We start from the raw sequence: 20,334 nt of genomic DNA on the forward strand, positions 1-20,334 counted from the left end.
GGCACCCAGAATTGGACACGCTACTCCATCTGAGGCCTCACCAGTGTTCAGTAGAGTTGGCCAATTATCTCCCGTCAGTTACTCCAGAGGTCTTGCACTAACTTTTATACATGCTTTGTTTTTTCATCCTCACATGGGTCATCAACAGAGTTGGAACCCATCCTTCCCATTGCTACAGAGACCTCTTTTACTTCAACTGTAGAAGTTGGACCCAACTTGGTACTCCTGTTTTGTAATCCTGGGGGGTGGTCAGGGTTGAAAGAATAGGCTGGGGTAGGCAAACTTTTTGGCCTGAGGGCCTCATTGGGGTTCCAAAACTGTATGGAGGGCTGGGTAGGGAAGCCAAACAGCCTGGCCTCTGCCCCCTATCCGCCCCCTCCCACTTCCCGTCCCCTGACTGCACCCCTCAGAACCCCCAACCCATCCAAGCCCCCCCCGCTCCTTGTCCCCTAACTGCCCCCCTGGGACCCCATGCCCCTAACTGGCCCCCTCCCACCCGGGACTCCCACGCCTATCCAACCCCCCTGTTCCCTATCTCCTGAGCGGCGCCCCCCCCCAATCTCTGCCCCATCCAACCCCCCCCCGCTCCCTGTCCCCTGACTGCCCCCCAGACCCCCCTGCCCCTTATCCAACCCCCCCACACTCTTTCCCCCTCCCCCCCCCTTACCATGCCGCTCAGATTACCAGGACTGCCCAACCAGAACCAGCCATCCCGCCACACAGTCGAGAGCACCAGGGCAGGCCGGCGGCTCTTGCAGCCAGGCTGTCTGGTAGGAGCTTGCAGCCCCGCCGCCCAGAGTGCTGGCGGCACGGCGAGCTGAGGCTGTGGGGGAGGAGGACAGCAGGGGAGGGGCTGAGGGCTAGCCTCCCCGGCTGGAAGCTCAAGGGCCGGGCGGTATGGGCCTGCAGGCTGGATGTGGCCCGCGGGCCGCAGTTTGCCCACCTCTGGAATAGGCTATCCTGACCCCATAGACACAGGGCACCTCTTGCTCTGAGAATTGCACCCACTCTATCTCTTTCCCCACCCCCCTCCATCCATATCATGCCCTGCCTCGGGAAAATGCTTGATCCAAAAGGCCCAATCAGCATAATCCTTTTGGCCCTGTCCCTTATCCAAAAGGGCAGAGAGCATTTTGAATCTGTCTAGTTCTTTCAGCACTGCCTATCTGAGAGAAATTTGTCTCGCTAACCATTGTGTGGTCTGTCTAATATTCCTGTAACTCTCCTGGTGAGTGTCTACATGCATGTGTGGTCCCAGCAGTGCGCAGTTCTTGCAACCTCTGTTTGGATTGCCACCAGGCCTATCTCCACGGCTGCAGCACAGACGGAATAGCCCCATCAGTGAAAATAGTCCCCCTCCTCCTCCGCCAGTGCACCTGTACATCTGGGCATATCTCACCTATCAATTCCCTGCCATGGTAGGGGCCTCGAGCATTGGTGGTACCCGTTCTCTCCTGTTCTCTACCGGTGGCACACAGTTTCCTGAGAACTGAAATATTTTGGCCTAACTAAAGTCTTTGGGTATAATATAGGGGTATCTGGATGAAATTTGATGGCCTGTGGTAAACAGGAGGTCAGACTGATCCAGTGGTGCCTTCTAGCCTTAAACTCTATGAAACTGTGAAATAGGTGAAGGGTGGGGGACAATGCTTTTATTCTTTCTGTGTACCAGCCCTTATGGGGAGAAAGACTATGTGCCATACATAGATTGCCCTGGGACTGAATAAGTATTTCTAAGCAGTGGAATACTAGACATCAGGACTCTTGATTTCTGTTTCTTGCTCTGTGAGCTGAATGTTTCCTTATGGTTACAGAAAGCATAGCTAAAGGTAACATCACTCTTGTCTGGCTCATCTGTTGGAATGGAGCCTGGGACCTCTATATGTAGAAACATAGCCTTTACCACTTGAGCTAAAGAACATGATGTGGCTTAGTATGAAAGTAATATCAGAATCATAGACATCATATGTGGTCTAGCCACTAGAGGGTGACACAGAGCCACACTGTTCGTATGGGTGGCACAGGCCCCTAATTTGTCACGTTCCTTCAGAAAGACTGTTTGGCAAAGTGGTTGAGACTTGACAGTTCTATTAGAGTCCTGGATTCTGTTCATAGCTCTTCCTGAAGGGACCTTGTGCAAGCTCTTGCTTCTCTTACCTTTGAAACTGATGAGTGATAGCTACCCCTTAAAGTATGAAACTTTGGTTCATAGTAAGTTGTGAAGGGCACAAAAATATTAACAGCAGTCAGTAAGTGAGCTGGGACTAGAACTCTTGAGTCTTTGGGCTTGCAATTGAGTGTACCTTCCACTGGGTTACAGGTCAGAGTGTAGGGGAGTCCCTCCCTCTTTCTTGTTTGCTTCCCCAAAATGGTATGAAGGCTATACCTTTTCCCATCATCACAAGATTGTCTGCAGCAGGGGCAAAAATCACAATAATTTCCGGAGAGGTGACAACACTAATGGAGTTTCCAAAGGCACGGATAACTGTAGACAAATCCACATCAGAAGAAGAATTACAATCACATCTTAATCAGTGTTCTAATGTGTATTGGAGAAAATAGTAGCAGACAGAGATTCAGCTAGGCACTCAGATACTATGGTGACAAATGTAATGTAAGCACCTGTTTAGAGTAGAATAGTGAATCTCCTAGACAGTCAGAGAGCCCACACTATGAGTAAAGTGGTACAAAGATTTTACCTTAGGACATGATTTGATTTTTAGATCTATGCTGTTAAAATTCTTTTGATTAGACTTCTTCAGCTGTGGAGCATAATTAATAGATTGACTTAAATCTGTGTTTCTTTTCCTTAGCATCATAAAAAAATTATCGTAGGTAGCTATTGTTTTAGGCATTTCAACTGTTTAGATTACCCATGTTTCAGAGGAACAGCCGTGTTAGTCTGTATTCGCAAAAAGAAAAGGAGTACTTGTGGCACCTTAGAGACTAACCAGTTTATTTGAGCATGAGCTTTCGTGAGCTACAGCTCACTTCATCAGATGTTTACCGTGGAAACTGCAGCAGACTTTATATACACACAGAAATCATGAAACAATACCTCCTCCCACCCCACTGTCCTGCTGGTAATAGCTTATCTAAAGTGATCAACAGGTGGGCCATTTCCAGCACAAATCCAGGTTTTCTCACCCTCCACCCCCCCACACAAATTCACTCTCCTGCTGGTGCTAGCCCATCCAAAGTGACAACTCTTTACATAATCAAGTCGGGCTATTTCCTGCATAGATCAAGGTTTTCTCACATCCCCCCCACCCCCATACACACACAAACTCACTCTCCTGCTGGTAATAGCTCATCTAAACTGACCATTCTCCAGGTTTAAATCCAAGTTAAACCAGAACATCTGGGGGGGGGGGGTAGGAAAAAACAAGAGGAAACAGGCTACCTTGCATAATGACTTAGCCACTCCCAGTCTCTATTTAAGCCTAAATTAATAGTATCCAATTTGCAAATGAATTCCAATTCAGCAGTTTCTCGCTGGAGTCTGGATTTGAAGTTTTTTTGTTTTAAGATAGCGACCTTCATGTCTGTGATTGCGTGACCAGAGAGATTGAAGTGTTCTCCGACTGGTTTATGAATGTTATAATTCTTGACATCTGATTTGTGTCCATTTATTCTTTTACGTAGAGACTGTCCAGTTTGACCAATGTACATGGCAGAGGGGCATTGCTGGCACATGATGGCATAGATCACATTGGTGGATGTGCAGGTGAACGAGCCTCTGATAGTGTGGCTGATGTTATTAGGCCCTGTGATGGTGTCCCCTGAATAGATATGTGGGCACAATTGGCAACGGGCTTTGTTGCAAGGATAAGTTCCTGGGTTAGTGGTTCTGTTGTGTGGTATGTGGTTGTTGGTGAGTATTTGCTTCAGGTTGCGGGGCTGTCTGTAGGCAAGGACTGGCCTGTCTCCCAAGACTTGTGAGAGTGTTGGGTCATCCTTTAGGATAGGTTGTAGATCCTTAATAATGCGTTGGAGGGGTTTTAGTTGGGGGCTGAAGGTGACGGCTAGTGGCGTTTACTCGTGCTAAACTGCATTTCTACAAGCTTAGTGTTTTGGATATGAACATGGTTTTAAAAGAAGGACTATGTGATTAAATAGAATAAGCTCAATGGTTTTGACACTTGTATTAATTCTGTCTGGCTGTGCCCGTTGTGGAGCCTTAATAACTCTCTTCATGCGTGGAGGGAACCGATGAGCTGGACCTGGGAAACAAGATGATTACACTGGAGAGTGAAAGCATAAAGGGAAAAGTGTTAACTTTCATTAAATCAACAACTTCCAGAGTTCATTCTCAAGAGTCACAGTGAGAAATATTCTTATTGAAATACCTTGCAATAGGCAGGCAAATGGCAAACACTTCAGTGTTGCTGTATGGCTGTCAAAATGATATTAGTGAATATTAATTAGTTACTTTAATTTCCACATTTGGATTTCATTCCAGTAAGCACATCAGAGAGTCGTACTTATTTTGTCTTAGACAGAAAAACAATGTGGCCTGAGCCTAAGAAATGTCAGTGTCAATCTTTTGGAGCTGCTGTAAGAGTTTCCAAAAGTGTATTAGTAGAAACGAGATAAAATTTAATTTAAGGCTCTACTGAGTTTTATGTAACATTTAACCAAATATCTGGAAATGGTATTAGGACCAAGCCTAATTAGAAGCAGAAAAGTGGATAGAGCAATAAGTGATATTCATGTACATTATATTTGAAAATTTAGGAAGAAATTCACTTCTATATGGAGGGCCATCACAAAGTGAATGTGCTACTTTAAGTCCTATTTTTGACCAATTAAATGAGACTTAAGTATTGCACAGTCTTTGTGTTTCCCCTGTACACAGAGATTAATTTCAACCTTATTGCAGCAGAATGTTGGTATTAAAAAACATACCAATATCTACTCTCACCAAACCAAATTTCTTATTTAGATATTGCTTTCCTTATTCTGTTTTATTAGCTGACCTTTGCCAACACACATGCAGGGAGGGTGAAGGCTACAGATAGAAAATTATTTTGATTGTACCAAACTTCTAGTCCATCCATAGCAGAATTAGTTTGGGTATTTTATAAATAATTTTTACTGTGTTAAATATGTATTTAATTAAAAAAAGAATCACTTAAGGAAATATTCAAACATTGAATTTGAAATCCAGGAAATTTATGGTAGACATAAATTAATGAAAAAGGAGAAAAGGGTTGTATTAATCAAATACTAGAAAATTCATACATCTTACAGACAGGCAAACGTATTATTACATCATGCAGTCATACTGGCCTCAAGAGTAGCTTCGTGAGGAGGGTGATGCAGTAATCCAGTCTGCAGGTTACTGTAGGAAAAACCATGAAAACACTACATGTTGAAAAATTAATCCCTGACACTTGCAAATGAAAGGTTTTCGGGTTTGTGTGTGTGTTTAATGGGACATATCCTCTACATTTATCATCTTGATCTTGGTTAAGGGAAGATTTGGGCCAATATTTTCAAATTCTAAATGGATCTGATTGGTGAAATCTTGGAGGAATAGTCTGTCAAAATCTGCAGGTCTCTTGAAATCAAAATACATTGTGAATTTCACTGGATATTTTGTTTAAAAAAGAAAATTGGGAGGGGTAAAGTTCCAACAATGTCGGGACATCCTACTTTGACATTTTTGGAATGAGACATTTTAGTTTTTTGTTTTGAAATGACTTTTTATATAACATAATACAAAATAAAAAGTTGACATCATAACAAGACTGTTGAAACAAAATGTTTTGATCAACCCTAAACTATTTATTAATGTTTTAAATTTCCTTCATAGAGAATTTCATAATTTTGGAGCAGGAGGGACCTCTGATGCCCAGAAGAAAGGGCATGAGAATAATTGCCCTAAGAGGGAAGTACAAAAGAGAATCTTCCCTATGTGGAGAACTCTGATAATAGTGGAAGCGTATAACATGGAACTAAGAAGGACGAGTGCTAAAGGAGTGGAGTCTTGTGACAGGTTCTCTGAGTTGAGGTCCCTGCAAGGAGCGGCAGAGCTATTCTGCTGACTCTTGCTAATTTATGCTGGAAGCCAGACCATATAGGGCACATTAGCGCCAATCCAGAATATAAAGCTGTTTGTGTAGTCCTTTTTGGAAGGGAAATGCAAACGAGGATCAGGGATTAAAGGGTTTTGCAGGTAGAACCCTTAGGCTGAAATTTAGATTCATAGATATTAAGGTCAGAAGGGACCATTATGATCATCTAGTCTGACCTCCTGCACAATGCAGGCCACCGAATCTCACCCACCACTCCTGCAATAAACCTCTCACCTATGTCTGAGCTATCAAAGTCCTCAAATCATGGTTTAAAGACTTCAAGGTGCAGAGAATCCTCCAGCAAGTGACCCGTGCCCCATGCTACAGAGGAAGGTGAAAAACCCCCAGGGCCTCTTCCAATCTGCTCTGGAGGAAAATTCTTTCCCAACCCCAAATATGGTGATCAGCTGAACCCTGAGCATGTGTGCAACATTCACCAGCCAGATACCCAGGAAAGAATTCTCTGTACTAACTCAGATCCCACCGCATCTAACATCTCATTGCAGGCCATTGGGCCTATTTACCATGAATAGTTTAGGATCAATTAATTGGCAAAATCATGTTATCCCATCATACCTTCTCCTCCGTAAACTTATCGAGTTTAATCTTGAAGCCAGATAGGTCTTTTGCCCCCACTGTTTCCCTTGGAAGGCTGTTCCAGAACTTCACTCCTCCGATGTTTAGAAACGTTCGTCTAATTTCAAGTCTAAACTTCCCAATCACCAGTTTATATCCATTTGTTCTTGTGTCCACATTGGTACTGAGCTTAAATAATTCCTCTCCCTCTCTGATATATTTATAGAGAGCACTCATATCTCCCCTCAGCCTTCTTTTGGTGAGGCTAAACAAGCCAAGCTCCTTGAGTCTCCTTTCATAAGACAGATTTTCCATTCCTTGGATCATCCTAGTAGCCCTTCTCTGCACCTGTTCCAGTTTGAATTCATCCTTCTTAAACATGGCAGACCAGAACTGCACACAGTATTCCAGATGAGGTCTCACCAGTGCCTCGTATAACGGTACAAACATCTCCTTATCTCTACTGGAAATACCTCGCCTGATGCATCCCAAGACCGCATTAGCTTCTTTCACGGCCATATTACATTGGTGGCTCATAGTCATCCTGTGGTCAACCAATACTCCAAGGTCCTTTTCCTCCTCCATTACTTCTAATTGATGCGTCCCCAGCTTATAACTAAAATTCTTGTTATTAATCCCTAAATGCATGACCTTACACTTCTCACTATTAAATTTCATCCTATTACTATTACTCCAGTTTACAAGGTCATCCAGATCCTCCTGTGTGATATCCTGGTCCTTCTCTAAATTGGCAATACCTCCCAGCTTTGTATCATCCAGCAAACTTTATTAGCACACTCCCACTTTTTGTGCTGAGGTCAGTAATAAAGAGATTAAATAAGATTGGTCCCAAAACTGATCCCTGCAGAACTCCACTGGTAACCTCCTTTCAGCATGACCCGCTGTAGTCTCCCCTTTAACCAATTCCTTAACCACCTTTCAATTTTCACATTGATCCCCATCTTTTCCAATTTAACTAATAATTCCCCATGTGGCACGGTATCAGACGCCTTCCTGAAATCTAGGTAAATTAGATCCATTGCGTTTCCTTTGATGTTTTCTACTGAAGTTATCAAAAAAGGAAAACCTCAGGAAGTGGTTAATTCTGGACACTAATGTCTATTTCAAGAATGGAGACTGTCGCTCGTGAGCCTTCTTTATAGCTTTTCCTTCAGTCAACCCATCCTGAGCAGTCACTGTGAACTGGCTCTGAGAAAGACATGGTAATAAGCAACTGAGTTGGCCATGTCAGGGAAGGGAATGAAGCTTCCTAACTATTGGTCTTTAAATGAGTATTTGAAAAAATTGTTGTCAGTAATGGCTACCGGTATTTAGGCTGAAATTGGGATGTATATGTATTAGAAGCCAAATTTTGGAACAGCTCTAAGTGTAGAATATATTCTCTGGCAGATATTTTCCCTAAAGGTTGGGAAGTCTCAGTGCAGTAATTGTTTCTGCTAATGTTTTTAACCATAATTGAGAGAATAAGTGGGATCTGGTAGAATCGGTCTGATTTTGCCAGACAGAGTTGAGCAAATTGGGATTATATAATGCATAATGGAAAACACTATGAGGACTTCTCCAATAGAATTCTTAATTTCTCCTTGTAATAGAACTTCAAGCTTTCTACCTTTACTTCTGGAATGCGTATTATATCCGTTATGTAGCACCATACCAAATCATCTGTGAGGTAGTCTCTTCTGGGTGACTGGCCTCCCAAATATTTTCTACAGAACGCCCCTAGTAATTGAGATAGAGATTGCTATCAGGTGCTGCCAAACATCACACACATGTAGATATCTAAAAAATGGTGAGGAAACTCTGCTGGATCTGTAATGATAGTGAAGACAGTTGAGTGACGAATATAGATATTCGTAAGCTCTGCTTACAATTCTCTGATTTTTATAAATTGCTTTTTTTTTTGTTCTGAGTAGAGTGTGTGCGCACACCACATGTTACTTACCTTTTATATATACAAAAAAATATATAAAAATATATATAAAAAATAAAGGTAACAGTGTAAAACTATTACCTTCCTGGGGCTGAAAACATTTCAAGTGGCATCTTGTCTACCGAGAGTGCTATGCTGTTCTGTTGTATGGGGACATGTTCGTTGCTGCTGTCATACAGTGCTTTTGGAGGTACTATCTTTGCACTAAGGCCTAAGGTGTTTAGCAGTTGTGCACACTAAAGATTATAGACCACTTTTTGGAAGAGTTGCATGTTGGCCTGTATCACCTTAAATGAAATGCAGTGTAACCACCATGCAAGCCAAAGTTTCTAATGTATAAGTATAATAGAGGTGTGTATTTTCATATTAATGAGTTTTGCAAACCTTACAGCAGATGTAAAATTTCTTGTCCGGTTTAATTTGGTGAAAGCAAAAACATTAATCTATTTAACCTTCTGTTTGAAAAAGCCCAGCAGGTCAAGCTTTCAGTAAATCAGAATGTACAGTCATTTTTCTACATGTCCTCTTTCCTGTTGCACAACATCCAATTATTCATTTACAGCTAGTAAGTTATACTGTTGCCCTGTCATCTTTGGGATGGAAATAATTATAGCTGTTGGGTTAAACCAGACATTACTTTTTAATTCCCTTGTTTTGTTAGGAACAGATGGACTTTACTTCTTCAGATCATCGTCCAAACAAAAAAAGAAAGGTAGCAAATGAAATAGAAATGGTATATTGAGTGTTTTGTGGGGTGCGTGTGTGTGGTGTGTTTTTTTTTAAATACACTTCTGAAAATAAGTAATATGCTGCAGAAGCAAAAATATTAGTAACAGTTAAATTAAAGCATTAAATGTCAAGGACATTTGTATTGGTGTTTCTCAGTAATTCAGTTAGAGCAGATGATGGGGATTTTTTTTTTTTAGAGTATGCCCTTGTGCCCCATCCTAAATGCATCTTCTGGTAATCCACAGTAGTCTGGTATTTGGTTGATTGTACTGCAGACTAATCTCACTAAAGCAAACTGAATAACTGTTGTAAGTTAATTGCCTATTTCAGTAAGCAACACTGGCCTTCTGGGAAAAATTACGGCTCTGTAACTGACTGCCTTCTATGAGATGCACAGACACGATGAAACTGTGGGCCTGTACCTCCTGCTAACTATCACCTGCTAAATAATTTCCCACTGAAACCATGGGAGTTGAGGCTACTTCGCTTCTTGCAGCATAGGGGTCCTCTGTTATTAAACCCACATTCTACCTGACTTGGAATACCCATGTAAAGAAACACAGTTTGGCAAGGCCCTTGGTTTAACATTGGTCTAAGACCTCAATGGGTATCATTCTCTTCTGCTGTATACGGCCCTCCCAAAAGATCTACATAGTTTATAGACCCTAAGGCCTTAAATACCTATTCAACCCAAACCTGCCTTCATTTTTAGTAGTTGAAGTAGTGCTTTGATATAGTTAGCTCTTGGAGACTACAGTAGCACACTTAATTTTTCTCTCATGCACCAGTTGCCTCTATGGTGAAATTGACACATGCTGTACATATCAGTTTTTCTCAGCTTGAAACCCAGTTAATCAAAATGCTCATTTATCTCATCTTAAGGCAGAAAAATTGATTATTTCAAAAAACAAAAATACTGAAAGCTAAATCCTGCAACCCTTTATCCTGTCAGGTCTCTGATTAACTTCACTTGGAAATTTGCCTGAGAAAAGAAAGCAAGATTAGTCCCTTCGGTGATTTCTGAGTAAAGGTTCCAAATATTACATTGAGAATATTTTTGTATTAAATTAAGATGAGATGTTTTCTTCCCTGATTATGACATTGTAATATGTATTCTATTTTCCCCACTGGCATAAAATGGACCCAAGATGATATTTCTGATTTTGCAGCGTTATATAACAGAAGAATATAAGAGATTTCTGTTAGAGTAATTCAGTGTGGTAGTTCTGTACTGCATCTTCTGCATTTGTCCTTTCTCGGCCTATTTAATTCATTTATTTTTAATATTTAAGAAGTCGGAAAGAAAGAAAGAGAAAGAAAGAAAGGCAAAACAGATTTTTGTGTTTTTAAAATAATTTCTAAAATATTCAGTTTCAAACCCCAGTATTTAAAATATTGATTTGGATTTTTTTTCTGCTAATTCCTGGGGCTTTTTAGCTATAGAGTAGTAATATATAACTTGGTTTCAGAGTACGTTAATGCATATACGAAAAGCCCCACATCAGTTTTGCTAGCTACATAAGTGGGAAGTCAATGATTTAATATTCAAAGTTCACAGTACATTATTTTCAAACAATGCTTAAAATGCCAATAACCCGCTGTATTCTGAGTTGTTGCATCTAGCATTTTGTTTGCCTCCTACTGGCTTTTTTCCTGGTATTGTTCATGTGGCTATATATTGTGCTCAAGGCTACAATGAGGTGAAGGCTTTTCCTTTTGAGTACGATAAGTAACAGCTTTTCTTTTTCTGTGTTTGTATAAAAATATTGTGGGTATCTATGAGACAGTTTTAAAAGATATAAGCTTCAGCATAACATGGAAGCAGGTGAAGAATTAGTCTCTTAATTATTATTTTTTAGAGCAAAGAAAGAATTATGCACGGGACAGTGCCAGCAGCATATCCGAAACTTCACAGTATCATGTGGAGGTAAGACCGAGATTTCCAATTGGAAAAATAACAAATGTCCTGACATGTTTTTTTAGGATAAAATGCAAGGTCTATTTTACTCTTTCTAGTACATTTCTGCATAATATGTAATGGTTTGTTTTCTCCCCCCCAAGCAGTGTACATATACATCATCTAAAATGTTTTGCCAGGCAAATGTCACTTTTAGTATAATATACATTTGATTATGTCTTGGATCCTGCAGCTAGACCAAAATGGGCTACAATTGTGTCAGATTTTATGAGAAAAGCAGGATTGCCTGCAGTTACTATTTGGCAGGGGGAAGGGATGTATCTATGCAAAATCTAGGTGCCTCAGGAAGTGATGCTGATAATTCAATAGGTGATGCGCTTTTCTCCTTGAGCTTGTTGCCTTCTAGTCTTCAGGCACAGTGTTGAGATGCTCTGTGTTACTGAAGCTCCATGTTGGATGATATGGAAAATGGAGGCTTTGATAAAATATCATCATCATCATCAGAGAGCTCAGACTCTCTTCACAACAGCAGGGGTCTTAACTTCAGGGCTGGCTATAGTCTGTTATGGTTAATTACGTTCTGCCTACCAAATTCCCCTTACTTTGCAATGCAGAGTTTATCTCTCGCTTCCTGCCTTAAACTGCTGAGCAGAATTACCTTATATTGATGTCATGATCTACCCCAGGAGTAAATCCATTTAAATTTTTCAGGGAAGCAAGTCCTGGATGCTCATATATTGTTAGTAAAGCACTTTGTGATCCTTTGTCATATAAGACCATTTAAAATATAAGATGACATATTACAGCCTTATTCTAATATGACAGTAGACATTCTGTTGTGTAACCAAGCAGCACTGTTATGGGACTAAATTAGGTCCTGCCAATGCCATAAATTCACAGTTCCTCATTGTTCAGCTTTAAATTCAGTACCTGTGTAAGTTGTTGTTACATGTTCGATGGTTCTCAGCAGCATCTTGCATTCTATTGCTCAGATCCCCTTCACAGTCTGCTTGCAAGGAAATAGTTATGTTGCTTTTGACTCTGTATGGTTTTGGCTACTTTAGATATTAAAGTTAGGTGTCGGTACTGTATTGGCATAAAAGATTTCTGCATGTATTTGGAATGCAAGTGTTGCCGTGTGAACAATGAGTATAATCTCATTACTAAATTTTATTTTACCTTTTGAGTTGTTTCAATTCCCTTTCATTTCTGTGTTAATATTATTTGGTCATATGCAGCAGCCACATCCACTGTCTTGGTTACACAGTTAATAGGTATACCATTTTGTGTATTTGATGCAAACACACTAAATAATTTTTTAAAAATTAAAATGATGTAAAAGATATGAAGTCTTATTCATATTAATAAATAATTGAGACTGAGTTAAAGTTTGAGCTCTTGGATAAAAATGTAAAACTGGATCTGTTGTGGTTTATGGGCAGCCTTGCATAGTTGACACGTTAGAAAATAAATGTAGCAAAATCATAACGGCAAAGAAATTGGATGGATCCGGAGCAATGGCAGCAAGATCGTATTTCATCTGCAGGCCACTGGTTAAAAATAAAATACATGCCAGGCTGGTAGTGAACAAAAGTACTACCATATAATATTTATTTTGTAGTCTATATGAAATGAGTGGCCAGTCTATCTAGAAGGTGTATCTCTGAGAAACAAATGAACACCACATCATTGCCACTAGTATGCTAACTGTCAGCTTTAACAGAAATATGAGGACCTCCCAGGTCAGGGTTGAGGCAAATTAACAGAGTCTAGGTCAGCTTTCTGTAGCCTGTGTTTCGCTTTCCAGAGGTGCCAGGCTGCTACTTGTCATGCATGGTAAATTCATGTTTCGAGAGGTTTTTTTTTTTTTTTTTTTTTAAATCCTGATTGTGATGCCTGATAAATGTCAAAATATCCAAGGTAGCTTAACTACTCACACAATGATAGAGGATGATAAATTGTAGGTTATAGTCGTCAGTTGATTTTATTTAAGTGACAGTATGGAATAAAAAATCCTAGCTTATCAATGGAATGTGTCATGAATAAAGGCACTCTTTTTTTAAATGCATGGCTTGTCATCCTGTTTCACTATAGTGTAACTAGTGCCGATATTTGATTTTGGAAAATGACTTTTAATGTGTGTGCATCTTTTTACGCATGTATCGATCATCAGCACTTGACCACTTTTGTTTTGGACCGGAAAGAGGCTATGATAACAGTAGATGATGGAATAAGAAAGCTGAAGTTGCTGGATGCCAAGGGCAAAGTGTGGACTCAAGATATGATTCTTCAAGTGGATGACAAAGCTGTCAGTCTGGTGGACTTAGAATCAAAGGTAGGTCTCTGTAAATGGCATTCTCATTTTCAGGAAGGAAGAAGGGAATCAGCAGCAAAAAAGAATGTCTGAAGGTTTTTTTATATTATTTTAATTATGGCTTTATTATTTTCATTGTTTGGATGAAACTGCAGCAGCATTTCAGAGATCAAGACTGAATTTTTGGTAACCAGACATGTAAGATTTTTTTTCCCCCTGCAGAATGAACTGGAGAATTTTCCTTTGAGCACAGTTCAACATTGCCAAGCTGTGATGAACACGTGCAATTATGATTCTATTCTTGCACTAGTTTGCAAAGAACCAGCCCAAAACAAGCCAGATCTTCATCTTTTCCAATGTGATGAGGTTAAGGTAAGGCAATAATAGGGACCCATTGCAGATCGCTTGAATTTTGTAATTTTGTGAATTGACAGTAAGGGGGAAAATCAATGATATCACCTCACAAAATGTACTTTGTTCATTTCTTCTGTCATTTGTACTTCAACATTAATATATTGACGATACTAAGTTTTCTTAGTATGATAATAAAAATACTATAGTATATTCATTAAGGGTAATGATATCTCAGATATTTGAAACCTTAGTAGAATGCACACCCATATAAATCTTTCCTAGAGAGAGTATTTTGGGAGGGTAAGGTTCAAGGCTTAGCTATTAAATTAGGCTCGTAGATCACTGAGGTTTGTGTGTATATGTTAGTAATATTCACTGATACAGTCTCTTAAGAAGATGGTGTAAAATAGCTCAAGAGAGATAATTACAAATTCATAGAAGCTGATGAGAAATATCTGTTCTTACTGCTTTTTTCCTTTCCATCTATTCCTTTCTTGTTGAGCAGTTAAATCTGACTAATAGACTAATACAGACTAATATTGGTTTGTGCTCTATTAGAAAACTAGAGCAGGAGAGGGGGGAATATTACTAGGTAAAATCCTCAAAACCAAGAGAAAGAGAGATCTTGTTTGCAGCTTCCAGTTAAGATAAGCCAGCAATATTTTAGAGTAAATAAAATTGTTAAAAGTACTTTATTTCTGGGATTGTACACCTCAATTTTGGCATGTGCGGTAATATAATTTGTACTGCTTCTTCAAATTCTAATAGGTAATTTCATGGAACTTCTAAATTTTCTTTCATAGTAGTTATAGTCACCCTATTGTATCCTTATTTTTTTAATAACAGTAATCACATGGTAGGGTTTCTTCAAATAAACATTTGTGAAGATGACTGGGTTAATTGTGTGGCTGGTGGCATGCTGACAGATCTACTTCTGTTGGTTTTTGCTGCATCTCCACTAGGGGGACTCTGCCAGCATAGCCAGGCAAAGGCTCTGTAGTGCAGACAAACTCTGAGATTATATACATTTGGTTTTCAGTTAGTGGCAAAGTTCATACTGAAGGAAGTTCCGTGCCCATCTCATTTTTTCCCTAACCTTTTTATTGCAATGCCTATGGGTGTGTCTACACTGCAGTGTAAGCCCAGGGTTCAAACTCAGGGTCAAGCCTAACTCCCCTTTCACCTACACACAGCACGATAACCCAGGGCTCGTATCCAGGGTCATAGAATCATAGAATCATAGAATATCAGGGTTGGAAGGGACCCCAGAAGGTCATCTAGTCCAACCCCCTGCTCAAAGCAGGACCAATTCCCAGTTAAATCATCCCAGCCAGGGCTTTGTCAAGCCTGACCTTAAAAACCTCTAAGGAAGGAGATTCTACCACCTCCCTAGGTAACGCATTCCAGTGTTTCACCACCCTCTTAGTGAAAAAGTTTTTCCTAATATCCAATCTAAACCTCCCCCACTGCAACTTGAGACCATTACTCCTCGTTCTGTCATCTGCTACCATTGAGAACAGTCTAGAGCCATCCTCTTTGGAACCCCCTTTCAGGTAGTTGAAAGCAGCTATCAAATCCCCCCTCATTCTTCTCTTCTGCAGGCTAAACAATCCCAGCTCCCTCAGCCTCTCCTCATAACTCATGTGTTCCAGTCCCCTAATCATTTTTGTTGCCCTTCGCTGGACTCTCTCCAATTTATCCACATCCTTCTTGAAGTGTGGGGCCCAAAACTGGACACAGTACTCCAGATGAGGCCTCACCAATGTCGAATAGAGGGGAACGATCACGTCCCTCGATCTGCTCGCTATGCCCCTACTTATACATCCCAAAATGCCATTGGCCTTCTTGGCAACAAGGGCACACTGCTGACTCATATCCAGCTTCTCGTCCACTGTCACCCCTAGGTCCTTTTCCGCAGAACTGCTGCCTAGCCATTCGGTCCCTAGTCTGTAGCTGTGCATTGGGTTCTTCCGTCCTAAGTGCAGGACCCTGCACTTATCCTTATTGAACCTCATCAGATTCCTTTTGGCCCAATCTTCCAATTGGTCTAGGTCCTTCTGTATCCTATCCCTCCCCTCCAGCGTATCTACCACTCCTCCCAGTTTAGTATCATCTGCAAATTTGCTGAGAGTGCAATCCACACCATCCTCCAGATCATTTATGAAGATATTGAATAAAACCGGCCCCAGGACCGACCCTTGGGGCACTCCACTTGATACCGGCTGCCAACTAGACATGGAGCCATTGATCACTACCCGTTGAGCCCGACAATCTAGCCAGCTTTCTACCCACCTTATAGTGCATTCATCCAGCCCATACTTCCTTAACTTGGTGACAAGAATACTATGGGAGACCTTGTCAAAAGCTTTGCTAAAGTCAAGAAACAATACATCCACTGCTTTCCCTTCATCCACAGAACCAGTAATCTCATCATAAAAGGTGATTAGATTAGTCAGGCATGACCTTCCCTTGGTGAATCCATGCTGGCTGTTCCTGATCACTTTCCTCTCATGCAAGTGCTTCAGGATTGATTCTTTGAGGACCTGCTCCATGATTTTTCCAGGAACTGAGGTGAGGCTGACTGGCCTGTAGTTCCCAGGATCTTCCTTCTTCCCTTTTTTAAAGATTGGCACTACATTAGCCTTTTTCCAGTCATCCGGGACTTCCCCGGTTCGCCACGAGTTTTCAAAGATAATGGCCAGTGGCTCTGCAATCACAGCCGCCAATTCCTTCAGCACTCTCGGTCCCAGGATCCTGTTAGGGTGGTGGGTCCCCCACTGGACTTATACTTGGGGAGTTTGCAAAAAGTATTTGACAATCCTGTGGGCCAACTTTCTTTGTCCTTTGGACAACCAAGTTCAGTGGACAGTCAAGTTTTCACATGCTACACTACGGACAAGGGGCTAGAGTGGCCACATTTTGGATGGGTACTAGGAATTCTGGGATATGGGTGGTTGGACTCAGGCCCACAGAAGTCAGTGTAGATGCTGGAGCTTCCCCAGGTTGGGACCCCGGGTTCAACCATTCCTTTTCTTCTCTTTAGTGCTGTTGCTATTTGTTGATTGATGTGCAATGCCTTTCACTAACATGCTTGAGAAAACTTAACATAATACTATCAGAGTAGCAGCCGTGTTAGTCTGTATCCGCAAAAAGAAAAGGAGGACTTCTGGCACCTTAGAGACTAATCAATTTATTTGAGCATAAGCTTTCGTGAGCTACAGCTTGCATCCGATGAAGTGAGCTGTAGCTCATGAAAGCTTATGCTCAAATAAATTGGTTAGTCTCTAAGGTACCACAAGTCCTCCTTTTCTTTTTGCATAATACTATAGTCATCTAGGAAAGAAGAATTCATTTGCTCTGGCAATAATTGTTGACTTGAAATAATTACAACTGTTCAGACGCATTTCAGCTTAAATGAGACATACATCAGAAAGCCAAGTTGGGTGAGGTAATATCTTTTATTAGACCCACTTCTGTTGGTGAAAGAGAACAAGCTTCTGAACTGCAGAGTCCTTCAGCTCTATCCTTTCACCAGCAGAAGTTGCTGCAATAGAAGATATTACCTCACCCACCATGTCTCCCTAATATCCTAGGACCAACATGGCTCCAACAACATTGCAAACATACGCACTAGAGCACAGTTTGGTATCTGAACACTGATATCTGTATCCGCATCCAGACAATAGTGTGTGTGTGTCTTTCTAACTGTATTGAAAATAGAGTTGAAAGAAAATTCTTTAGATACCTATGTTCCTGGACCTAAAAACAAACAAGTGGATATTTTTAATCCTATCTATTTAGCCTAGTTAACAACTCAAGTGTTTGACAGCCAGGTAACATCTGTTTCTGTCCCTGCAGGCTAGCTTTATTCATGAAGATATTGAAAGTGCAATCAGCGACAGCAAAGCAGGGAAACAAAAGAAGAGGCTTGACACGCTCAGGTAAAAAACTTCCAGGTAGTATCAGGAACAGTCTAGTAGAAAGTAATTTAAAATCACCCTTTCTTTTTCTCCCCCATTCTCCTCTTTCCAACTCTACTATTCTTTACTATTTTGTGGTAATCTTCTGCATAGTATACACCCACAATCAGGGACAACAGCTTGATTTATTTCTCTCTCTCACTGTCTAAATTTACAGCTTCTGTTCTTAACTCTCTCCTACTCCAATGGTATACATAACTGTGTTCAGTTGGGAGAATGCGGCCACTTCCTCTAGCGGGTGAGAACAGCTTTTATGTGTTAAGGATGGGGGAGTGGAGTGCATTGAATTCAGAGACAATTAATGTCTGATGTTCCTAAAACTTCATGCTTCAAGTGGTCACCTTCAGGGGTCAGGACAGGTTTTTTCCCCCACCTCCAAATGTATTCTGGGTTTTCTTTGGTTCTTCGGTTGGTTGTTTCTTTTCTCTGAATCCTCAGAGATGGCCACAGCTGGAGATGGCACCCTGGATGCGGTGGGTTGGTGCTGTGAGGAGGTACCAAGCATAGTCTCTTTCAGGTGCTTTCCTGGCTGATTCTTGCTCACACACTCAAGGGTCGAACTAATTGCCATATATGGGGCCAGGAGGGAGTTTTCCCCCCAGGTCAGATTGGCAGCGGCCTTGAGGGCGTGATGGAGGGTGAGGTACACCTTCTTCTGCAGGATGGTATGCAGGTTGCTTGCCAGGATCATGTGGGTGAATCTCACTTAATCTGTTTCCTGGCATTATGGGGGCCTCAGGCACTGGTGCACTTCTGTCCCTCCCATTCTCTCCCTGTGGCACATAATAGTCTAGTCTCTGCTGAGCTGTAATACTTTGGTCTAATTCTGGGGGTTAGTTTTAGTGCGCAGGTGCTATGTGCTGGTGGTGGCCTGTAATATACAGGAGGTCAGACTACATGCTTTGCTGGCCTTAAACTCTCTGATTAATACAGAAGTGAGGTATCGTGGGGTTTCAGAAATAAAGGAGGAGATTTTCAAAGGCATGTATGAGAGTTAATGGGAGTTTGGCACCTACTTGCCCTTTTTGCCTTTGAAAATCTTTCCCAGTAATGCTTAGCTTATATAAAATTTTTCATCTGTAGCTCTCAAAACACTATACAAAGATAATTATGTATTAATTTCACATTGTACAGGTGGGGAAAATGGAGACAAGTTAATGATCTGGTAAAGGGAGTAAGCAGCATGTGTTCATGGAGTTCACATATAGTAACACAGGCTTCAATCTTTCAAACACTCACGCACATGCTTAATTTTACTCATGGGCTTAAAGTTAAATGGCTGCATTTGTGTGTGGAAGACCATGGCTTAAATTAGGAGCAGTTTCCAACAGGTATGAGGACAAGGTAGTAATACCAAAAGGACCTGGAAGCATTAGAAACAATGCAGAAAATTAAAATAGCGAGATTTAGTTTGGGAAAGTGCAAGTCAATGCATCTCGGAAAAATTATCTGAAATGCAATGTTGTGTGGTAGAACCCAGGAAGCGGTAATGCTATAAAGGCTGCAAAGGCCGACAGTGTATGGCAGATTAGAGTTCGCCATGCATTATGGCGTCATGTGCAGGCATGAAGTCACAGAGAAAGAAGATAATAGTCCCTCCGTATATGCCACAAACATGACTACTCTGGAAATACTGCATTCAGGCCTGGTCTATATTTAAAACATATGCCACCACAACTATGTTGGCTAGAAAAAAATCACACCCCTTAGCCAACATACTTGTGCTGGCAGAGCCCCCAGTGTAGGCATCACTATAAGGTAGAAGAGTGCTTCTGTCAGTGTAGCTGATGTTGTTTGGGGAAGCGGTGGTGATATGCAGGCAGAAAACCTCCTTCTGTTGGCCTACGCTGCAGCAGCCGCACTAGGGGGCTATCCCAGTGTAGCCATGCCAGAGCAGTGTAGACATAGCCTCAGTCTGGATGCCAAATTATCCCAAAGATATTGAGAAATTGGAGGAAGTATGGAGAACAACAAAAAGAATGACTGGAGGTACTAACTTTGGAGGGAAGATTTAATGTGTAATTATTAATCTAGAGACTAATAAAACGGGACACATTTACCAATATTTGAAGGGTGTGAATAGGAGGAATGATATAGAATTCAGGGGGGGGGAGAAATAGGGTTAATATGGTGGGGGCAGAGGAGAAACCTGTTTGACAATAAGCTCTCTCAGGCTGCTGAATAGCATGCCAAGGAAAATGACGGAAAGCCCTATTGCTTGTGGTATTTAAAACTGTACAGGATAAAATGCTAGAAAACGTACTGTAGGGGACAATCCTGCATTTGTAGTGAGCAGAGTCAGACTAAATGTTGATGGGGTTCCCTCCCCCCCCTCCAAATTCAGTCATTAAGTTTAATTAGTTCAGCTTTAAGAAATAGGTGGTTGACAGCCCCTTTTAGGAAATCAACGGCTTGATAATGAATTTGTGGTG

General features: G+C 41.2%; 1 protein-coding gene across 10 annotated transcripts in view; it reads left to right on the top strand.

The window, feature by feature from the left end:
* Positions 1-20,334, top strand: part of EPS8 (EGFR pathway substrate 8, signaling adaptor) — a 219,391-nt gene that overhangs the window by 138,478 nt on the left and 60,579 nt on the right. For 8 of the 10 annotated variants that reach the window (XM_073319214.1, XM_073319146.1, XM_073319138.1 and 5 more), the window contains 5 exons: positions 9,269-9,319; positions 11,196-11,263; positions 13,428-13,589; positions 13,791-13,940; positions 17,781-17,863. In XM_073319214.1, coding sequence (XP_073175315.1) covers positions 9,269-9,319; positions 11,196-11,263; positions 13,428-13,589; positions 13,791-13,940; positions 17,781-17,863 — 514 coding nt within the window. The remainder of the gene's footprint in view (positions 1-9,268; positions 9,320-11,195; positions 11,264-13,427; positions 13,590-13,790; positions 13,941-17,780; positions 17,864-20,334) is intronic. The other 2 variants (XM_073319194.1, XM_073319206.1) reach the window with 1 other exon arrangement.

Source organism: Lepidochelys kempii, chromosome 1 (assembly GCF_965140265.1).
Source record: "Lepidochelys kempii isolate rLepKem1 chromosome 1, rLepKem1.hap2, whole genome shotgun sequence".
Taxonomy (NCBI): Eukaryota; Metazoa; Chordata; order Testudines; family Cheloniidae; genus Lepidochelys; species Lepidochelys kempii.